Source organism: Myotis daubentonii, chromosome 3 (genome assembly GCF_963259705.1).
Source record: "Myotis daubentonii chromosome 3, mMyoDau2.1, whole genome shotgun sequence".
Lineage (NCBI taxonomy): Eukaryota > Metazoa > Chordata > Mammalia > Chiroptera > Vespertilionidae > Myotis > Myotis daubentonii.
The window spans coordinates 156,427,960-156,448,528 of record NC_081842.1 but is presented as its reverse complement, the minus strand read 5'-3'; the positions used below and the strand labels follow the sequence as shown (position 1 = coordinate 156,448,528).

Genomic DNA, 20,569 nt, shown 5'->3' with positions numbered 1-20,569 from the left:
AGGGAGAGAGGGAAGGAAGCAGGGAGGGAAAAAGGAAGGGAAAAGGGAGGGAGAAAAGAAGGGCATGAAATTCCATGAAAGTGAGAAGACAGGTTACTGTCCCCGCAAAACTGAACAGTCTCTTCACTGCACATGCCTCCTCCCAAAATAAAAGGAGCGACAGCTGATCCTCTGCAGAACGGTCTTCAGATCAAGGGAGCAGTGCCTGCCTGGAGATTTGAAAGCGTTTGCTACATTTGCAAAGACCTTTCTTTGAAAGTGGGGAAAATATTAGAGACACTTAAAACACTTGTCATAAACTTTTAAAAAATGTTTTAGAAGAGTAAGAGGTCAAAGCCAATTTTGGAAACTTCTCTTTTCAACACAGAAATTTAGTTTTTAAAACATTGGAAAAGGCTTTGCTTCAGTTTCAGAAGAAAGGGTCTCTGGGTGAACAATGCTATCGTGCCATTCAACTCTTTTAAACAGGACTGCATCTGACACAGCTATAGGCTGGTGTGTTTCGCACTGTGCATCTACGGAAGGAGGAGGGAAGCATAAGAAACAGTGGCTGAGTAAACAGACACTTGCCGTGTTCTGAAAGACGTAACAGTCCGGTAACTCTCGGGAAAGCATCGTCTGCAGGTCAATGCCTTTGAGGTGAAAGGAGATTTCAACCTGTAGGAGCCTGAATAAAAAATATCACAAGGTATACATTGTCAGAGTCTTACTATCTACTCTCCTTCCCTCCCACATGCCTGTCTCCTGGGAAATGAGACTGAAAAACATATTTACCTATAAAATTCCAGTCTGAAGAATGATGAGTTCTTCCAGTCCTCAGTGTTCTTGGAGAGGCCCTGGAGGTCCAAGAAAATGCAGTCTAGACCAATGGAGAACAACAACTGCTTCAGGCAAAAATCAGATGCTAAAACCAGTGGGCGAAGGGCGATGAGAAGCAGAACACTTCCAACTATCTCCCCACAGAGTACTTATGAGTTGCAACAGGAAGACCGGTAACTACAGTGGAGAAGCTGGCAGATAGCAGCACCCTGCCCAAGTGATCCAAGTTAACATCGCCAGTAATGAGATAAAAAGACACCTCCGGAAATAATGTACTGCTTGCGTGCTATTCCCACTAAAATGCATAACTCCAATCTAGTCATAAAGAAACAAAAAACCAAAGTGAGGAATATTTTACTCTTTAAAAATGTCAAAATCAGCCCCTGGCTGGTGTGGCTCAGTTGGTTGAGCACTGTCCCACACACCAAGATGTCGCAGGTTCAATTCCCATTCAGGACACAATACCCAGATTGCAGTTAGAGGCCCGGTCTGGGTGCATAAGCACATTGATGTTTTTTGTTTTTGTTTATTTCTCTCTCTCTCTCCTTCTCTCTCTCTAAAGTAAATAAAAACATACTTTTTAAAAAATGTCAAGTTCATAAAAAACCCCCACAACCCAACAACAAACCAAGGTACTATTTTGCTCCAGATTAAAGGAGACTAAAGAGGCATGACAAGTAAATGCAGTATGTGATCCTGGACCCAGGAGGTTGGGATGGGAGGGGGCCTTTCTTTTGCTCTAGAGAACAGTAGGGCAATTGATGAGATGTGAATAGGGTTTTTAGATTAAAGTGCTGTGCCAATGCTTATTTGTGATTTTGAGCACTGTTCAGGGGTGATGTGGGAGACCGTTCTTGGGAAACACACACTGGAATATTTACAGGTAAAGAGACATCATGTCAGCCTCCTATTCTCATACATTTCAGGAGGAATATTTAAACATAGGAAGAAGGATAAAGCAAATGTGGTAAAAGGTTAGCTTTGGGGAAATCTAGATGAAAGGTATACAAGGAAATCTCTCTGTTATTTTGCAACTTTTCTGTATCGTCTGATTAGGTTGTATTCAAATAAAAATATAATATGAGCTATCTTACCTAATAATAGACAAACATATAAATTGACCGTACCTTCGCTACGCTAACCAGCCAATCAGGAGAGTATGCAAATTAACCTAACAAAGATGGCGGTTAATTTGCATACGTAGGCTCCAAGTGGTGGAGCAAAGCCTGACAGCCCGGGGCCTGCGGAGCAGTGAAAGCCTCACGGCCGCGGGGTCGGCTCCGGCTGGAGCCCGGCCAAAGCGAAGGCCTGGGTGCCGGGTGCCGAGGAAGACTGGTGCCAGCAGCCAGGGGAAAGGAAGGCCTATTGCACGAATCTCTTCGTGCAACAGGCCTCTAGTAAACTATAAAAGAATGAGTCCAAGAGCCTCATATGAAAACGGGTCTCATTACTGTGTAGCCCAACACCTTGGCAGGAACCTGAGGAGGTCTAGAGCTGGAAAACGCCTTTCAAGGGCACAGAGCCCTCACAGACTGCTGTGATGTCGGCTTCACTGACTCCTACTGGGGCTCTGGCTGCCTTTAAAATGGAAATGCCAGCCCAGCCAGCGTGGCTCAGAGGCTGAGCTTCGACCTATGAACAGGAGGTCACAGTTCGATTCCCAGTCAAGCCATATGTCCAGGTTGTGGGCTTGATCCCCAGTGTGGGGCATGTGGGTCGCAGATGATCAATGATTCCCTTTCATCACTGATGTTTCTATCTCTCTCTCCCTCTCTCTTTCTCTCTGAAATCAATAAAAATATTTTAAAAATAAAATAAAATGGAAACGCCAGGGCTGGTTCTCAGTAGGTGCTCCAGAATCTTGGTAGACTCGGTGGCTAATTCTTTAAGAGTCCTCTCCCACAACTGCAATCCTCTACTTGCTTATCTATCCTTTCAACTAGAGGATAAGATCTTTGTGAACAAGAGCATATTATGTTGTGTGGTTGTCCCATTGCATATAGATGACACCCAAAATGTGTCACAGCATAGAGGACACATTTATATTTTGTGAAAATTCGTTTTCCTGGGCTGAAAACAAGGACATGAGCTGAATGGACAACTCAACAGGCACAATATTAAGAAAGGCAGGTGTCAGAAGGGATGCCTCCTTATTTTTGGTAAATAGATTATTAATGTCAAGAAACAGTTTAATGTTGGATCTTGTTTAATATGGTGAGGGCAGTTAATCACAAGAAACTTATTCTCTATAGGAAAAGACTGATGATGATAAAAATAGCATTTATATGTCAGGCACTTACTCTGTGCCAGGCACTGTGCTAGAAGCTTTATATGTTCTCTCCTTTGATGCATCATCATGTTTAAACCCAAAGCAACCTTGTAAAATAGGTACTATTGCTGCAATTTTGCAGATGGACAAACCAAGGCACAGAGAGGCCAAGAGACTTTCTCAAGGTCACACAAGCTAGCTGATGGCAAACCAGAATTTAAACCCACATGTGCTCAGTTCCGCAGCCTGAGCTCTTCACAGTTCACGGATGTTAAATTTGCCTTATAAAAACCTGTTTGGTTGGTCAAGTTTTATCGTTGTAATTATGGGGGTGCACTTTATCAACTATACATGCAGAACTCTCTAAAATCTGGTTGACCTTATGCTAGAGTCATTGCTAATGAGGCCACCAAGAACCTGGTGACAGCAAAACCTAAGAAATTTTTTAAAGAATGGCAAGAGCCCAAACTAAAACATCAAAGCTCAGACAGAACAAACTGGTATCAGAGTAGCAGACTCTTCACTCAAATCAACCTCGATCACAGAACAGACACTCCAGCAAATGAAACAGCAACCCTCGTAGGGACAATTGGAGGGTGGATCACATATGCTCTTTAAAAAAGCTGGGCGAGTGATGAAATGGTCAGGATGCCTCATGCTAAGAAAGGAGAACAGAAGAAATTTAAATCCGTGTTACAGAAAATGAAACACTTTATAAGAACTAGAGGCCTGATGCATGACGAAATTCATGCAAGGGGGTTGGCCTCTCAGCCCTGGCTTCGTCCGGAAGGTCATTTGGCTGTTCGGTTTAATCAGCATATTAGCTCTTTATTATTAAGATGACCGCTACCTAAATGTTTTTAAAAAATTTTTTAACAGGACTTATAACTCCCCCAAGTAAAGCTGAACTATAAAGCTACAGGCCTAGAGGGAGGAGTGGAGGGATAGGCCCACAGCATGAATGATAGGAAACCCTTCACACCAGCTGCACAGACATGTAAATAAATATTAATCTGCAGAGTAAACAGGCATGCAGGAGAGCTCTGCATTTAGCCCACTGAAGGGTGATTCCCTTAATAGGAAAGAGAATGCAAATTCATGAATAGGTAACTGAGAACACCTTCTGCTACGTGAACTACTTAAACTATAAGACCAGACCACTGATGTCCAACTCAATCCCTCTTCATTTCATGCAGGTTTTCTCCAATGTGTCCAAGAAAAGAGAGGCTAAAATCCAGCATCAAATATTTAAGACTATTCTTTATACCTTCTGAATAGACACAGCAAAACATTTTCTTTGACAAGTTATATTTAATAAGTTAAAGAATACAATTAACTTAAGTAGTCTCCTTTAAAGTGAAATGAATAATCAACCTCTCTCCATTTGGTTAAAAATATTCCATATTCTGATAGAAAGGAAATGAGCAAGTGCATCACTGTCCAATGGCCAGGGGGAAAATTCTACTTTCTGGGACTGCCTGTCCTACCTCACCACTGATACTGCCTTTGGCCAGATTTCCTTAATCCATTTTTAAAGAAAAATCAATGGAGGAAAATGACATATGAATCACTGGAAAATCACTGTTCTCCTTTCTTAGCATCCAACTGAGTCACACGATTTTATGAGGACTCGTGGCGGGTGGCTTACTTGAAGCAGAGGGTCAAGTAAGGAACTGCACAAGGTTTCAGCTCCACCTGTCAGGCACTCCCATCAGTGACAGGAACACCTCCCTCAGGGAAGCTCAGAGCTGACAGCCTCAGGGAAGATTCAGAGTGAACCCATTAGCCCCTGATTGCTGTCTACCAAATAGATCTCAGGAGAGCAAAACCTGCGGGGCAACCAGACAAGCCACTTTAAAGGTTGCTGCCCACAGAGCCAGCGCTGACACCTGACACCGAGATGACCTCGGAAAGCCACCTGGGGCCCCTGCTGGTCCTGGCTCAGGAGCTGCTTCTCTCAGAGCCCGGAGCACAGGACACACCTGCCCATGCAGAGAGTCTAGCCAGGCAGTCTGTGCAAACAATCAGAACCTCTGCCTACGCGGGTGTTCTACTCTATTGCCAAGAAGCCTTAAAACCAGATCATAGGAAATAGGGTCAAATGAATGGTGTGATGCTCCCCTTTTGATAAAACCACTTCAAATGTGAACTGCTCCTAGGATCCCTACTCCCGAACTGTCATCTAGCTGAGGCGCTATCACTGATTAACTGCTGTAAGCCCAGTGTAGTCGTGCACAGATTAACACAGGGTTACCTTCTGAGAAATGTGGAAATTGCATCATTGTGTGAACATCAGAGAGGGCACTTACACAAACCTAAATGGTATAGCCTACCACACACCTACGTTAATTGGTACCAGTGGTCGGCAAACTCATTAGTCAACAGAAGCCAAATATCAACAGTACGACGATTGAAATTTCTTTTGAGAGCCAAATTTTTTAAACTTAAACTATATAGGTAGGTACATTGTTATTAACTTAATTAGGGTACTCCTAAGGCTTAGGAAGAGCCACACTCAAGGGGCCAAAGAGCCGCATGTGGCTCGCGAGCTGCAGTTTGCCGACCACGGGGATAGCCCATTGCTCTCTAGAGTAACTTTCCCTCTACCCTTCTGGGTTCTCGCTGAGACATCCCTGTAATAAAAGACAGATTGATAGGAGAAAACAAACAAAAGTTTAATAACATGTATACCTGCTATATACAGAGACCCAGGAAAATGGAAGCCACCAACTGCCTTAAATACCACCTTCAGCTGAGGACAAAAGAAGATATGGGGGTGGGGAGGGTCAGGTATGGGAGGTTATCAGGAAAGCACAGTAAAAAAAGGTAAGGTTGTTAAGCAGATTGGAATCTTTGCCATCTGCATTGATAAGAGTCTACCGAGGCAAGGTCACCCCCTCTGGCTGGCACAGCTAGGGAGACACCCTTACAGAGGGAGATGTCTCTTCCTAGCTTCTTCCATGTTTGCTGTTTCTTAAACTAACCTGCCTAAAATAATCCTTTTGCCAACTAGACATATTTGGGGGTGACAAATTTTGTTCCCTTACAGCTGCTAGGCGGCCTCATATCACTGTACTGAATACTGTAAGCAACTGTAACATAATGGTGAGTATTCGTGTAATGCATTGCACTGTGATGTCACTAGGCAATGGGAATTTTTCAGTTCCATTATAATCTTGTGGGACCACTGTGGTGTATGTGATCTGTCATTGATCGAACAGTTGTGCAGCACATGATGGCATCCACAGTGAGCACCTTGGGCGTGGTAGGTGTACACCAGAGGTTTGCTGAATGAATTACAAAACCCCCAGAGCTGTAAGTCAAGCACTCTGAATTTACATAAGACATTCTCTTAAATTCTTAACAGAATGGCACAAAACAATTCTGCTTGTTTAGATGTTAACTTTGGGGCCAGCAACAGCCTGAAAGAGGAAATGAGCTGCTAATCACAATTTGCCTTTGAAGAGCATTAATATATTTTACAAATAATAAAAAACAAGAGTGCAAAGCACTTTAACCCATTATTTCATTTAATAAATACAGACTCATCTTTCTCCCCCCCCCCCCCCAAAATATCTAATCGTCCCCTAGTGGAGGAGGGAAAAACCTAAACAAACAGGAAACACCTGGGCATTTACCACAAAACCAACCACCTTGAGTTGCACCTAAGAGAGTGGTCGGCAAACTCATTGGTCAACAGAGCCAAATATCAACAGTACAACAATTGAAATTTCTTTTGAGAGCCAAATTTTTTAAACTTAAACTATATAGGTAGGTACATTATTATTAACTTAATTAGGGTACTGCTAAGGCTTAGGAAGAGCCACACTCAAGGGCCAAAGAGCCGCATGTGGCTCGCGAGCCGCAGTTTGCCGACCATGGACCTAAGAGATCCACAAATTTCCAGGGCCTATTGCATAGACCTGCAGTTCCCTGAGCCAAAGCCCTTTGTAGGCAAATGTTAACCTGACAGCTGCAAATAGCAGTCACAAAAGCAAGGTTGAAGTTGTTCCATTTGGTAGCACATGAGGGCATCTTTGCTGTGACCACAGGAGATGATAGAGGCATATAATAAAGCAATCCGTTACCTGTTTCAATGTCACTGTCAATATTCAGTGTCTCATCAGAGGGAAACATGCTTCCTTTCTTGTAGTGCTGCTTACAGACTTTTAGGCCAATTCTATGCTCTTCATTTTCTCCATAACTTAGGGTCCCCAGGGATATGTTCTTTAGACGATGATACTATTAAAAATAGTTAAATAAAAACACTATGAGCTTTCAAAAGTTTCATCAGAAGTTAATGCATATGAAATACACTTTAGCTACTTGTTATTGCTTATATCATACTAGAGGCCTGATGCATGAAATTCATGCAAGGAGCTTGGCCCCTGCCACCATGGTGGCTGCCTCTGCCTTGGCCCTCAAAGCCCCGGCTTTGTCCGGAAGGATATCCAGTCTAATTAGCATATTATGCTTTTATTATTATAGATTACTCAATAGAACTCCCAATGTAAAATACCAGAAGGCCATTTTCTCAGGTTGGGCAGAAACACACTGCCTCGCAGAATTCAAACTAAAGGGAGTGCTGACAGACCTCCCACCTCACTCTGGGCTCAAGCTCAGGCCGTGCCCACCTCTCCGACCTAAGAGCAGACTAGTGACCCTTGGTGCCACCCCCACCTCCTGAAGCCACACTGACCTCCAGGCAATTCCTGGAGCTCCCAGGCACAGGCTTGCCTGTGGCCTTGGTTGTTCCAGGTTTTCAATCTGTTAAGACTCACTGCTTCATGTCTTGACTCAAATGTCACCACCTCAGTGAGGCCTTCCTGTACTGCTCAATGATAAGTGCAAACATCCATCACCAGCACACAGGCACCACCAGGCTCTCCCAATCTGCTCCCTGCTTTATTCCATAGCAGTTACCACTTTCTGACATACCACTGACGACCCAAACCTTCCACACCCCACAGCTTACATTCATGCCCGACACTAGCTCACATGAACATGGCTTCACCACTGGCCTATTTGCACTAGCAGGATTTACTGGTCCTATCTTCATTAATATGACTTTATTATTCCTAGGAACATAAAAGTTGCAAGTAACTGTATTGTTTGTTTCAGGAACATTCCAAAAAATCATTTAAATGATCAATTTGAAGATTTAGTCTAATAACCCCAAGAGTCTTTGCAAACCCTCTAATCCTCACCTGCCTGTGTCTACCAACCCTAAACTATTAGATGTCATGATCTTTACCTGATTCTAATCAAGCTCTGTCACATTGAATGACCCTATTCTTTCCCCCCTAAATCAGACTTCAGAATCTATGTCTGGATTTTGCCGCTTTCACCCAGGGCATGACTGAGAATGGTCAAGATAGCACCTCCCTCACTGCTCTAAGCCATAAGATCAGTTTTTATTATCAGCATGCTTTTTTTTTTTTTTTTGGTGGTGTTTTCAGGGAGCCAGCATTTAATACTATACATCTCACTTCTTTTCATTTGTCTGGCTCTCCCCTCTAGAACTACTTCTACAAGGACAGGGTTTTATCTTTTATTCACGCTGTATCCCAGGGTCTAGAAAAGTACTTGGCACATACTAGGTACCCAAATATTTATTGAATGGATGGATGAATGAATAAATGAATGAATGAGTGAATGAGTGAACGAATGAATGAAAAAAAGAAAGAAAGAGTAAGAATAACAATTTCTCTGCTCAAAATGCTTTCTTCAGGTCTGCCAATCTGGTTTCTCAATACCTGCCTAGATCCAACTATATCATATTCTACTCCCTAGAATCTCAGATTTGGTATCTCATCCATCAAACCTTCTGAGATTATATATCTGCTCTTGGCCATTTGATCTGAGGTAATTGCCCAAAAGTAATTGGTTCAAAGGGATAAATAAAAAAAGTAAATTTTATTAAAAAATTTTAAATATGCAAAATCTATTGTGTGGAAATGTAGCTACAGAAATAACAATAAACATTTTTTAGCAGACTATGCAAGTTTTTTTAGAATATTTAAATATATGTATAATTTTCTTTTTTGGCTAAGACAACAAGATCAAGTATTAATATATTCTTAAAATATAGGTAATTCACAATGAAAACTTGCCTGATTAATAGCGTAAAATATGCTCTCATAGGCATCCTCTTGAGTATATACACTGTAACTGTAGTTTTCTTCATCTATGCCAGCATATCCTCTCAAAAACAAATACTTAAAAGCCATGGTGTTTTCTTCCTTGAAAGCAACCACGAGCTGGTTACTTAAACCAAAACGAACAAGCTAGAAGAGAAAATCAAATAAGTATATATGAATTTTAGAATTTATTTTATTTATTTAAATCCTCACCAAGGATATTTTTTCATTGATTTTTAGGGAGAGTGGAAGAGAGAGGGAAAGACAGAGAGAAATATCAATGTGAGAGAAACACATTGATTGGTTGCTTCCTGCACTGCAGGCTGACGTTCTACCCACTCAGCCAAACCGATGAGGGCTGAATTTTACTATTTAAATGCCTTCTTATCATCGGCAGCAAGAAAAATCTCACTGCTTTGGTTTTACTAATCACATCAATGTCAAAATACAAGTCCAAAGCAGAATTACCTCATCAAGCTACATGAGCAATTCTAGATAGCATAAAATTAGAAGAAATTACCACTACCAATGACAAAGGGCCCTGCTAGCCTGTGTGTGTGTGTGTGTGTGTGTGTGTGTCTCTATTTGCCATTCTTCTACATATTATATGTTTATCATTGTTTGGTTTTTTTCTCAGCATCATTGTGACATATGTCTGCTGACTTTTAATGAGGGAGAAGAAATCCAAATCAGTTAAGTCTGATTCCATTTTTCTAATACTTGGATTTCAAATTAATTGTTTTAAAAATTGATGTACTGCCAAAACTGGTTTGGCTCAGTGGATGGAGCGTCAGCCTGCGGACTGAAGGGTCCCGGGTTCGATTCCGGTCAAGGGCATGTACCTGGGTTGCGGGCACATCCCCAGTGGGGGATGTGCAGGAGGCAGCTGATTGATGTTTCTCTCTCATTGATGTTTCTAACTCTCTATCTCTCTCCCTTCCTCTCTGTAAAAAATCAATAAAATATATTAAAAAAAATTGGTGTACGTAGTAAAGCAATAATTCATGTTATTGATTTAACATCCAGAAATCATAACTATTATTTAAAATTACAACTTTTTGCATATGGCTTTAAGAATGTTTTTGAAAAGTAGCCTATATATACTTACTCCCACTGAGAGAAGATAGTTGTCAAAGGAATCCAATTACTCCAATTCTGCAAGATCTCTTCTATAAGATTTATACCTAAGAGTTCTCTCTCTGAGATCGAAGCACCAGGAAGAATGGCAGGGCTCGCTCAAACCCATTCATTGTCATCAAACACCTACCTTCGCGTGATAAAACTCCCACTATTCTCCCTTACACTGTATCCTAGCACAAGGTTAGGCACCAAGGGCTCTCTTCATCAGGACGGAAGGTATTCTTTCTGCCCCAAAGTTTTCTTCTTGTAATCCAATAAGTGAGGGAAATTAGAAAGCACTAATGGTTTACAAAAAAAACAGGAATTGCTACACACACAGACAACCTCTCTTTCTTAATCACCTTCTCACACTTACTCTCTCAATGCACACTCACACTCTCATTCACACACTGTCATATACACACTTTCTCACACCTAGTCTCATGTACATATACTCTCACACACGCTCTGTTACACACACGCACATACCTCTACAAGCCCTGCCCCACATACCTTTCCCCATCTTGCCACTTTATCTTCTTATCTGCTTTATAAGGCAATGAGCATCTAGAAAATTTGCCCCAAATCCTCACCCTACTAAGTCATCAAAACAATTTGGGACTCTGTTTCACTGTGTTGATATTAGCATGTTCCACTAGATAACCTTGACATTTTTTTTATTTTCTGTCATTCCATGGTTCAATATGATACACTGCATGGCACTAAACAAGACCTCAACTACTCAACCTTTCATAGGAAATAAATGTTACTATGCTTATGCAAACTTACATACTTTTAAAAATATTTGTTAGCCTTTTAATTTTGCCTGACTTTATAAAAAGGCTGAATAAGTAAAAATAATAGCTACCATTCTGCTACAGTTGCTGTACTAACCGCTTTACATGTATTCTCTCATTTACTAACATAACAACAACGTTACTAGTGTTTATCCCCATTTTACCTATGTAGAAATTTAGAGTTAGCCTCATTAAATTGTCCTAAGTCACCAAACTGGAATGAAAGGCAAACCTAACCTTCTGTTGAAAATTTTGTCTTTGAGGCTCCTCTTGCAGAAAAGAATCAGGTGCTAGCTTTCCAGAATTGCAGCTATTGTTTGAGAAGGTGCAAGGATGACACTCCTTAGCATCTGAACCTCACCAGCTCACATTCCTCAAGTACCAAGTTGAAGGACTGAGCAAGTGCAAAACCCCAGCTGTTTCAGGAAACTACCAGGTGAGAAGTCCCACAGCACCCAGCCTGTGCTGAAACCAAGCCACAGAGGCTGGCAATTCCTGCAAATATGTCATGTCTGTCCACGGTGCCTGTCGGGGAGGGCAGAAACGTCCTGTTGCTTTTGAAGCCAAGAAAGGAGACCAGGAAACAAACATACATGATTACTTCCAGGTTTTGTTTAAAATACTGACACACAAATGAAAAAGCACAGACAGGAATTAAGTTCTTCAATCAAAGTTCACCGAGTGCCTACTCTGTACCAAACTGGGGTACAATGTGGGCAAGATCAACATTGCTTGGCATTGAATAACAACTCTTATCTACTGATTGCCAGGCTCGGCACCTAAAATTTGTAATTTTTATTTTTCATTGAATTCCCCAACACTCTGTGAGGGAGATATGACGCTGGGATCCATAAGGACATGATTTTTTTTTCTTTTTTCCCAACTAGCATGTACTAGTATGCATTCAGGAACTGGAATAGTGCTCATCACAATGTCACAGTCAAGTCCAGAATTGGTTGATGAATATAATTCCATTTTATGCATATATATACTGAAGTCACATAGCATATACAGGTTGGGATGGCTAAAAAGTGTCAGAGTGAGGAGGAAAAACAAGGCTGTTTGACTCACCTGTTCATTCTCTTGACCACCTGTTTATATTATCTCTCAAACTGAAATGCTGCCAACTTAACTCTAGACCCATTCCTCCCATGCTCCAGCTAAGCTAAAAAAAAAACAAACTCATGCAGCCCTGGCTGGTGTTGCATGGTGGTTAGAGCATTGGCCTGAGGACCGAAGGCTCATGGGTTCCAGTCCCGTACAAGGGTATGAGCCTGGGTTGCAGGTTTGATCTCCAGCCCCAAGTCAAGGCACTTGTGGGAGGTAACTAATCAATGTTTCGTTTCTTCTCTCTCTCTCTCCCTCTCCCTCCCACCCTCCCTCCCTCTCTTCCATTCTCTCTAAAAATCACTGGGAAAAATATCCTTAGATGGGGGTTAACAACAACAACAACAAATTCACACATTAAAAAATCTGAAGAGGGAATGGATAACTTGACCAGGAATGTGGCAGACAATTTGCTGATATTTTAAGCCATCACCTCATTTAAACTTAATGCTCAACAGTTCCATTTTGGAAATGAGAGACTTGGAGGTGTGATCCCTGCTTGTAACCACCCCATCTGGTATCAGGAACAAAACAATTCCTCCATTCTATTTTTCATAGAACAAGCCAAGACCCACCTGTATCGTCTAGCATCAGGTCAGGGTTGGGATTTTCTGAACATCTCTTAGTAGAGGAGGTGAACCCTGAAGAGGGGACTGTGATGCCCTCTTCCTGCTATGGCAGAATTGTTAGGGTCAAAAATACCAGTTTCAGAATCAAACACTCTCTACAGAGCAAGAGTAAGAAAATAGGATTGGCCAAATAAATTTATTTTTTTAAGAGGAGTTTGACAGAAAAATGCACCTTAGCCCCTCTAACTAGATCTTAAGATTTGCCGAGAATATGATATAAGCCAGAAAAATAATTACACAATTAAGTGCAGCCTGGCAGAGATTTTATCAGGATTGTGAAGTTAAGACCTGATTATGAAATCAAACAGTGTAGGAGAAAATATTCTGTACCAGGTGAAATCAAGATACCTCTGTAATAACTTACGAAGAATATGGGAGGGAAAGAGTAGAATTAGCAAAGGAATGTAGACACCTGTCTCAAGGTTACAAATCACTGCCAAATGAAGAGTAGGAATGTATCTTTAAAAAGTTTCCTTCGCATCAATCCTGATAAAATGCCACCCATCCCATTATAATTGAGGGGGGGGGGGTGCTAAAAGAGACTGAAAAAAAGAGGAGGGAAAATGGGCTTTGAAGGAAGGAAGTATAGTCAAGAAATCTGCTCCAATTAGATATCACCCAAGTAGCAAACCTTATTAGAATGGTCCTACAGACGAACAAAAGTGTAATCACCCCCCTCATTTTGTTAGGGGAGGCAAGGTACACAAAAAGCTAATGATCAATTCCCAGAAATATTCTATTACAAGTGAAACTAGTCATGTGGACACAGGGGTACTAGCATTCTAAGGAAAATTATAGGCTGAGTGGTCAGACAAGGTCAGTAGGGGAGATGGACTTCACACAGTGCCTGTTAGATGAGGGAGAAAAAGGAATCCCTCTGGATTGAGGAACAAACAGAGCAAGATCACTGGGTGGGGTCATCGGGCTGGGTGTGTGGAGGGAACAGTAGATGAAAACCTGGTGGGAAGGCAAGTTGAAAATCTGTGAATCCAGGCTATGGAGTCGAGGTTCTTCTGTGGGAAACAGTGTTCTGCAAAAGTTTCTGAGCAGGAGGGAGACACAATGAAGGGCTTTTAAGAAAAATGAATGGACTGGTATGTAGGCATAAGACGAAGACTAGAAGTAGCCTAGTTAACTTGCCTGTATTCCTAGACTACAAACTCTGAGGACCTACATTTAGAATAGAAACAATGTGAGAATAAGAGTGCGGGCTTCAGATCCAGAGTGCTGGGGCTCAAATTCCAGCTCTGCCACTTACTAACGGCATGGCCATGAGCACATTACTTCACTCTCTTTGGCTCATTTTCCTCATCCATGATCTGCTGTAAGGATGAAATTGGGTTAACACGCACACAGCACTTACTGTCCCTGGCGCGTGGTAAACACTATGCTACGTGTTAGCTTCGTTGTCAACAGCAGTAACTTATCCACAACTGGATGGCCAACAGCATGCTTAGCATACAAGGTGCTTCATACACATTTTTAATCAATTAACAGATGAGAGCCTGTGCTAGAAAGAAGACAGTGAGCATGGCAAAACATAAGTAGATGCAGTTTTGAAGGAAGAATCCTTGGGATTTAGTAGGTATCAGGACAAGGAAGATAAGTCAAGGATGTTGATAATGTGTTGTGTCCTGATAAGTTAGAATTTTAGTAACATTATTAGATTTAAAAAATGAAATAAAAGCTAGTTTGGAAAGGAAAAAAATTGGGAAACAATGAAAATTAACCAAATGACAAAGGGGAACATTATTTCTCCTCTTTCCAAGTAATACTAATAATGTCCCTACATTATAGGTTGCCAAAATTAAAACTTCAAGACTAAGAATTAAAATGAAAAAATTAAAAAAGAAGAAAAAAGGTAAGCATATACATTTAACCATACCCTGCATCTCAAACTTGTTTGTTTGTTTTTTAAGAAACTCGGTTACCCTAAAACTGGATGAGCTGCACAGCATGTCATATAATGAAAGACCTCTTTATGAACGCAGAATAAAGAAGCAACTTCAGTTATGGCAGAAACCTCCTCTCACGTCTAAAACTTTATGGGGGTATTTTTAGAAAGGTGTTTACGTTTGCATTCCCAGAATAACATCTTTACAAAGACTTTTACATTGACAACAGAATGATTATTTGCCAGTGGAGCCAAATACCTCAAATCAGTCCTGTTTTGAAAAGAGCAAGTGTTTCAAATGCAGTTACCTAGAGAGACACATCCCTGAAAATGATTCCACACCACAGGCCCCAACGCTACATGACGATTCAAATGGCTGTTGTAATACTGGCTACAAAGGGCTCAACAATATGGACTTAAACCAAAGGTCTCAGCCCTGGCAGTATACCTTAGATGGTTGTAGCATCGTCCCAATACACCAAGGTTGCAGGTTCAATCCCCGGTCAGAGCACATACAAGAATCAACCAATGAATGCATAAATAAGTGGAAAAATAAATCTATGTCTCTCTCTCTCTCTCTCTCTCTCTCTCTCTCTCTCTCATCAATAAATAAATAAAAATGAGCCCTAACCGGTTTGGCTCAGTGCATAGAGCGTCGGCCTGCGGACTGAAGGGTCCCAGGTTCGATTCCAGTCAAGGGCATGTACCTTGGTTGCGGGCACATCCCCAGTGGGAGGTGTGCAGGAGGCAGCTGATCGATGTTTCTCTCTCATCGATATTTCTAACTCTCTATTCCTCTCCCTTCCTCTCTGTAAAAAATCAATAAAACATATTTTAAAAAATAATAAATAAATAAATAAAAATGAAGGGGGGTGGGGGGAAGGTCTCAATGTAGCCTCTCTGTGCTCCTTATAATGCCAGGGGCTTAGTATTTAAACATTCAGAGCACTCAGCCACGCCACTGATGAAAGGGATGCTTAGCATTCTCTAAGTCTTTAAAGTCAAACCAGTCGAAGATGCAACTTTCAAAAGTGTGTTTAAATAAGATGTATTTGGATAAAGATGAGAAAATTCAAGAGCAGAGGCCACTTTGGATTGAGCAGCCTGCACCAGCCTATGTGCCTCATTCAGACATAGAAACCCACACCCTGCAATACAGATCTGCTGCTCACCTATAGTGAAAACCTGTGGAGGCAGGGCGCCGTAATCCCTACTGGAACAAGGTCATCCTCGGAAATTCACCCTGTACCGTCTGCCCTCCGGAGTCAACATAATTTTATAATTTTATGAACCTGAGTGTGGACTTCCCAGAACAAAAGTCAAGGGGCAGAACACATAAAAACACAGTTTCATCTTAGGGTAAGGAACCAACCAAACGAACTCATCGTATAAATTACCTGTGTGGTGACCATGAGTATCTTCAAAATCTGCAAAGCCAGTTTCCATGGAATCTGGTGCCTGGCTCGGTACTTTTCACAAGGGTTCATGAAGTAGAACCGCAGGTCTTTCCTCAGACATTCTTCTTTCATGTCAGAATCGAGATGAGCCATTGCAGTGCTGCCACGGAAGATCAATGTTTAAATACATGAAACAGCCTGTTCATCAGAAAGCTCCTAAGTAATACTTTCTGTTCACATGCTTTACCCACTCTTCCAAGCAAAACTCTCTCTCTCTACCGGGGCACCTGTGTTCTCTTTGGGAATCTGACAGTTTTTCAGGACCCTCTAGTATTTGCCTTTTCACACAGCTACTCATCTTATTCAAAATGGCCATTGTCAAAAATTACAAGAATGAAATTATATTTCAAAACCCATCAATTCCTACACTTTAACATATAGCACTCACCTGTCACTGAAGTAGTAACAGAAACTAGATGGGATATTTTCATGTACTCCAAATGTGAAATCACAGAAATTTGGAATAGACTAATGAAACTAAAGTGTTCTAGAAATAGAGAATCTTTGTTCTATAACTTTTTGTACTGAATGAAGGATTATGTCTCCCTTTATTGATAATACATCAGTGATGATAAGATCCTAAAATGTGAATACAGTTAAGAAGTAAAAACAGCACCTCTGTAGTTATGCCTAGTCAGATATCTGTGTCCCCTTACATTAGTAAAAGTTGCTTTTACTGTTTACTGGCTCTGGACTCGGGAGTGGGCCTAGGACTCAAGCTGGGCCAAAGAGAGCCAATGAGATGTGGTCACAGGACTATGATTATAACTAATGGGAGAGATGTGGTCTTTCCACTAAGTAGTCCCCAAAGTGGGGTATGCAAAACAAAAGATTTAACTCTATTAATAATTAATATAACATAACAGAGAAGGGTCACTAGTAATTAATATAACATAGAGAATAACAGTGGTATATGGTAGCATACAATTTCTAAATAAATATATACACATTGGGGATATATGCTTAACTTTCACTGTTGGGTACATAATCAACACAGTTGGAGAGCAGAGACATAAAGCCTAGGCTGTGAGTCTGAAGTTCTGGGAAGTCATCTCGCCTTCACAGGCGAGCTCGCCAGAGAGAGGAGCTAACACAGAAGAACAGACGACACATAGACACTAGACTAGACCTAACAACAGTGTTTGAGTTCCTGGATCCAGCTGTGCCTAAAGCCATCATCCTAATACTTTCAATTTGAGCTAATAAATACCCTTTGGCTTTTAAGCCAGTTTAAATTAGATTTCTGTTTCTTATAACAGGAAGTGTCTGGATGGTAAATTTAATAAATAAATTACATTAAGTTCAGTCAGTCAAGCTACACATTTTTAGGGAAGTTTTTATAATTGGGGGTAGGGGGTCATTCTTGGGGACCTTTTCACCTGAAATGTCTAAATGGCAATATTTTTATACTGACTTATGATCTATGTTATCTACATTGACTAACAAGTTTAAAAGAAGTCCAAAGGGAAAAGACTATTTTGAAACTTATTTTAAGACCTTTTTAAGACTTACATGCAGTTGTTAATAATTTCTTATTTTTAAAATTTTATTTTTTTATTGTTGAATTTCTATTTTTAGACCTCCTATTTCCAGAATTAGTAGGCTAGGTTATTCAGCATTTTCCTGCTTGGAAGGAAGGAAGGAAGGAAGGAAGGAAGGAAGGAAGGAAGGAAGGAAGGAAGGAGAAGAAGTGAGAGAGGGAAGGAAGAGGGAAGGAGGAAAAAGAAAAACTATGCTAGATAAAATACATATTTGCGGGGGGAGTGGAGGAAGTGCCTTGTTAAAACACTCACACACAGCAAAATGGAGTTGATATTGACAAGAGAACAGTCTAAAATGGAGTTGGGAGGCCTCCAGGAAGGTGAGCTAACAGACCTCACCTCATGTGAAACTGAACTTCAGAACTGGGCTAACCCAAACGGCTACATCCTGATGCAGTTTTTGGAAAAGACTGATTCCCTGAACTCTCTATGAAGAAATAAAAGTTTCACCTAACAGTAGACATAAGCAAGTAATCATGTATAGCATAATGCAAGACTTCCTGTGAGCACCAGCCACAGATCTTTCAAAGCAATTTGTGTAGCTCCTTTAGACGCTCCCCTTTCTCTGTCTTTATAAATTCTGTTCCCTACTTTCCCCCTCAGAACACAGTTGACTTTCTACCCAAATCTATGTATCCTTGGATTGCAATTCCTTAAAAAAAGACCCCCAAATAAAGCTTTTGTTTGCCTTGCAGTTCTTGGTCAAAATTGATTGACAAACTGTAAAAGACTGGAGTTAAAAGCAGACAAGTCCTGGGGATCTAATGCACAGTATAGTGAATAAGATAACAATATTGTATCATTGCTAAGTGACTAGATCTTAATTATTCTCAGCACAAAAAAGAAATGATAAGTATGGGATGTGATAGAGGAGCTAAGTATCGCTACAATGGCAATCACATTACAATATATAAATGTATCAAATCAACATGTTGTACACCTTAAATTTATACAGTGTTATATGTCAAATACATTTCAATTTAAAAATGAACACTTGTAATAAAGATGATTCTAGAAATGCTTAAAAAAATTAAAGAGAACAAAGAACTCCCAGGCCAATCCTGGGGGATTTTGGTGAAATAGGAGCCCGATGCCATTCATGCACATTTAGGCTTCCATCTGTGGCCCCAGGAAAGGGGAATAGGGGAACCAAGAGTTAAGGCCCAAAGCCCATCCAAGGTGTAAAAGGAGATCATCCTCAAATTTAAACAGGGGCCCCAAAGAGCTAGCCCTTCAGAAAAAGTAACCAGCACCCAAACTGCCTGCCCCCCAAAATGTAGAGGACTACAGAGAAGGCTACAGTAGTTTCAAATCAAAGGGGGAAAAGGAAATTAAAAATATAGACCCATCTGAGAGATGATGACCAAAACCCAGCCCTTTGAGCCTCACGCTGGGCGAGCCAGAGAATGCCACACCATGAGCAAGCTCTTCAGTGGGCTTGGGACTGGGGTGGCCCTCCACCTCCCAGCGAACACACACGGCCCCTCCAGAGGTCCGTCCTGGGACTGGAGGTGCTCTAACAAATCACTTGTAAAACACGTTAACCAGTAATAAACAAAACCAAGCGCATGAGGAGACCAAGTAACATGAAGCAATCAACTTAGAAACAGGGCCAAGTATATTGGAATCAGACCCAGATTAGAAAACAATCACGCTTACCTTATCGAAAGACAAATACAGGTAAAACTATCTATAAGACAAACTTGAGGGGAAGAAAAGAACTTTCAGAAATGAAATATAATTTACCATAACGAGTCTCATTTCACAAGAAGGAGGAGAATTTTTAAATGTTTGCCCTGCACCTGTTCTAATTACCTCTTGATTCGATCTTCCCACTTGCTAACCACTTACTGTGCTGGGTGCTCGGAACACAACGCTGAGCAGGCTCCCTGAGCCTCTGATGCTCAGTGTCCCGTGGAAGACACAGGCTTGTGAGTGCATAGTCACAAGTTAGCAAATAGCACAGTGAATGCCGTACCACAGTGTAAACACTATCCTGGAAGTGGAGACCTAACTCTGGGGAGAAGGGTTCAGACAGCCAAAGGGAAAATACCATAACAGTGTCATAATATATGGAGTGGTAAGTGCTATGGGGACACTTGACCAGGAGCTTTGAGGGAGGATTCCCAAGAACAAGGTGGCATCTTAACTGTGCCTGGAAGCAACGTTCTCCTACACAAACCTTCAGATCCCCAAGAACATGGATCGGTGATGGTGTTAAATTATTTACACTACGTATCCTCCCAGAAGTCTTTCACTTAGGTATTTACAGAGCATAGTAATTCTTCTAGCGCTGCAATGAGTAAAAAGGAAACTGAAAAAGCTAGTATGAGAACCTTTCCCCTTCAGCTTACTAGTACAGGAGCCACTAGGTAAATATAGGATAGTGCCAGTCAAGTGTGATCAACTGATGATAGCTATACAGAAATAAAAATAGTTTCTATGAATAATAAAGTTACAGTATAAGATTGCTGTTTTTTTTAAATGTTTTAAAATCTTTATTGCCGAAAGTATTACAAATGTTTCCTTTTGTTTCCCATTGACTCCTTCTAGCCTGCACCCACTCCCCACCCCAGGCCTTCACCACACTATTGTCTGTGTCCATGGGTTATGCATACATGCATACAGGTTCTTTGGCTAATCAATGATTTCTATTACAGCGACCCATCAACTGCAGGGCAACACATGGAATAAATAAGAGCAATCATGACTCTTATGAATTATTTGTTTCACTAAACTATAGGAAATGAATGGCCTGGGTTTGTGTAAGTTTAATAAATGGCACCATTAAAGACCA

General features: G+C 41.1%; 1 protein-coding gene across 1 annotated transcript in view; it reads right to left on the bottom strand.

Moving 5' to 3' along the window:
- MCOLN2 (mucolipin TRP cation channel 2) overlaps positions 1-20,569 on the bottom strand; it is a 56,225-nt gene that overhangs the window by 22,841 nt on the left and 12,815 nt on the right. The window contains exons 2-6 of the mRNA XM_059689020.1: positions 16,172-16,331; positions 9,202-9,375; positions 7,177-7,330; positions 775-859; positions 571-667 (exon numbers count right to left, since the gene is read on the bottom strand). Of these exons, the coding sequence (XP_059545003.1) occupies positions 571-667; positions 775-859; positions 7,177-7,330; positions 9,202-9,375; positions 16,172-16,331 (670 nt within the window). The remainder of the gene's footprint in view (positions 1-570; positions 668-774; positions 860-7,176; positions 7,331-9,201; positions 9,376-16,171; positions 16,332-20,569) is intronic.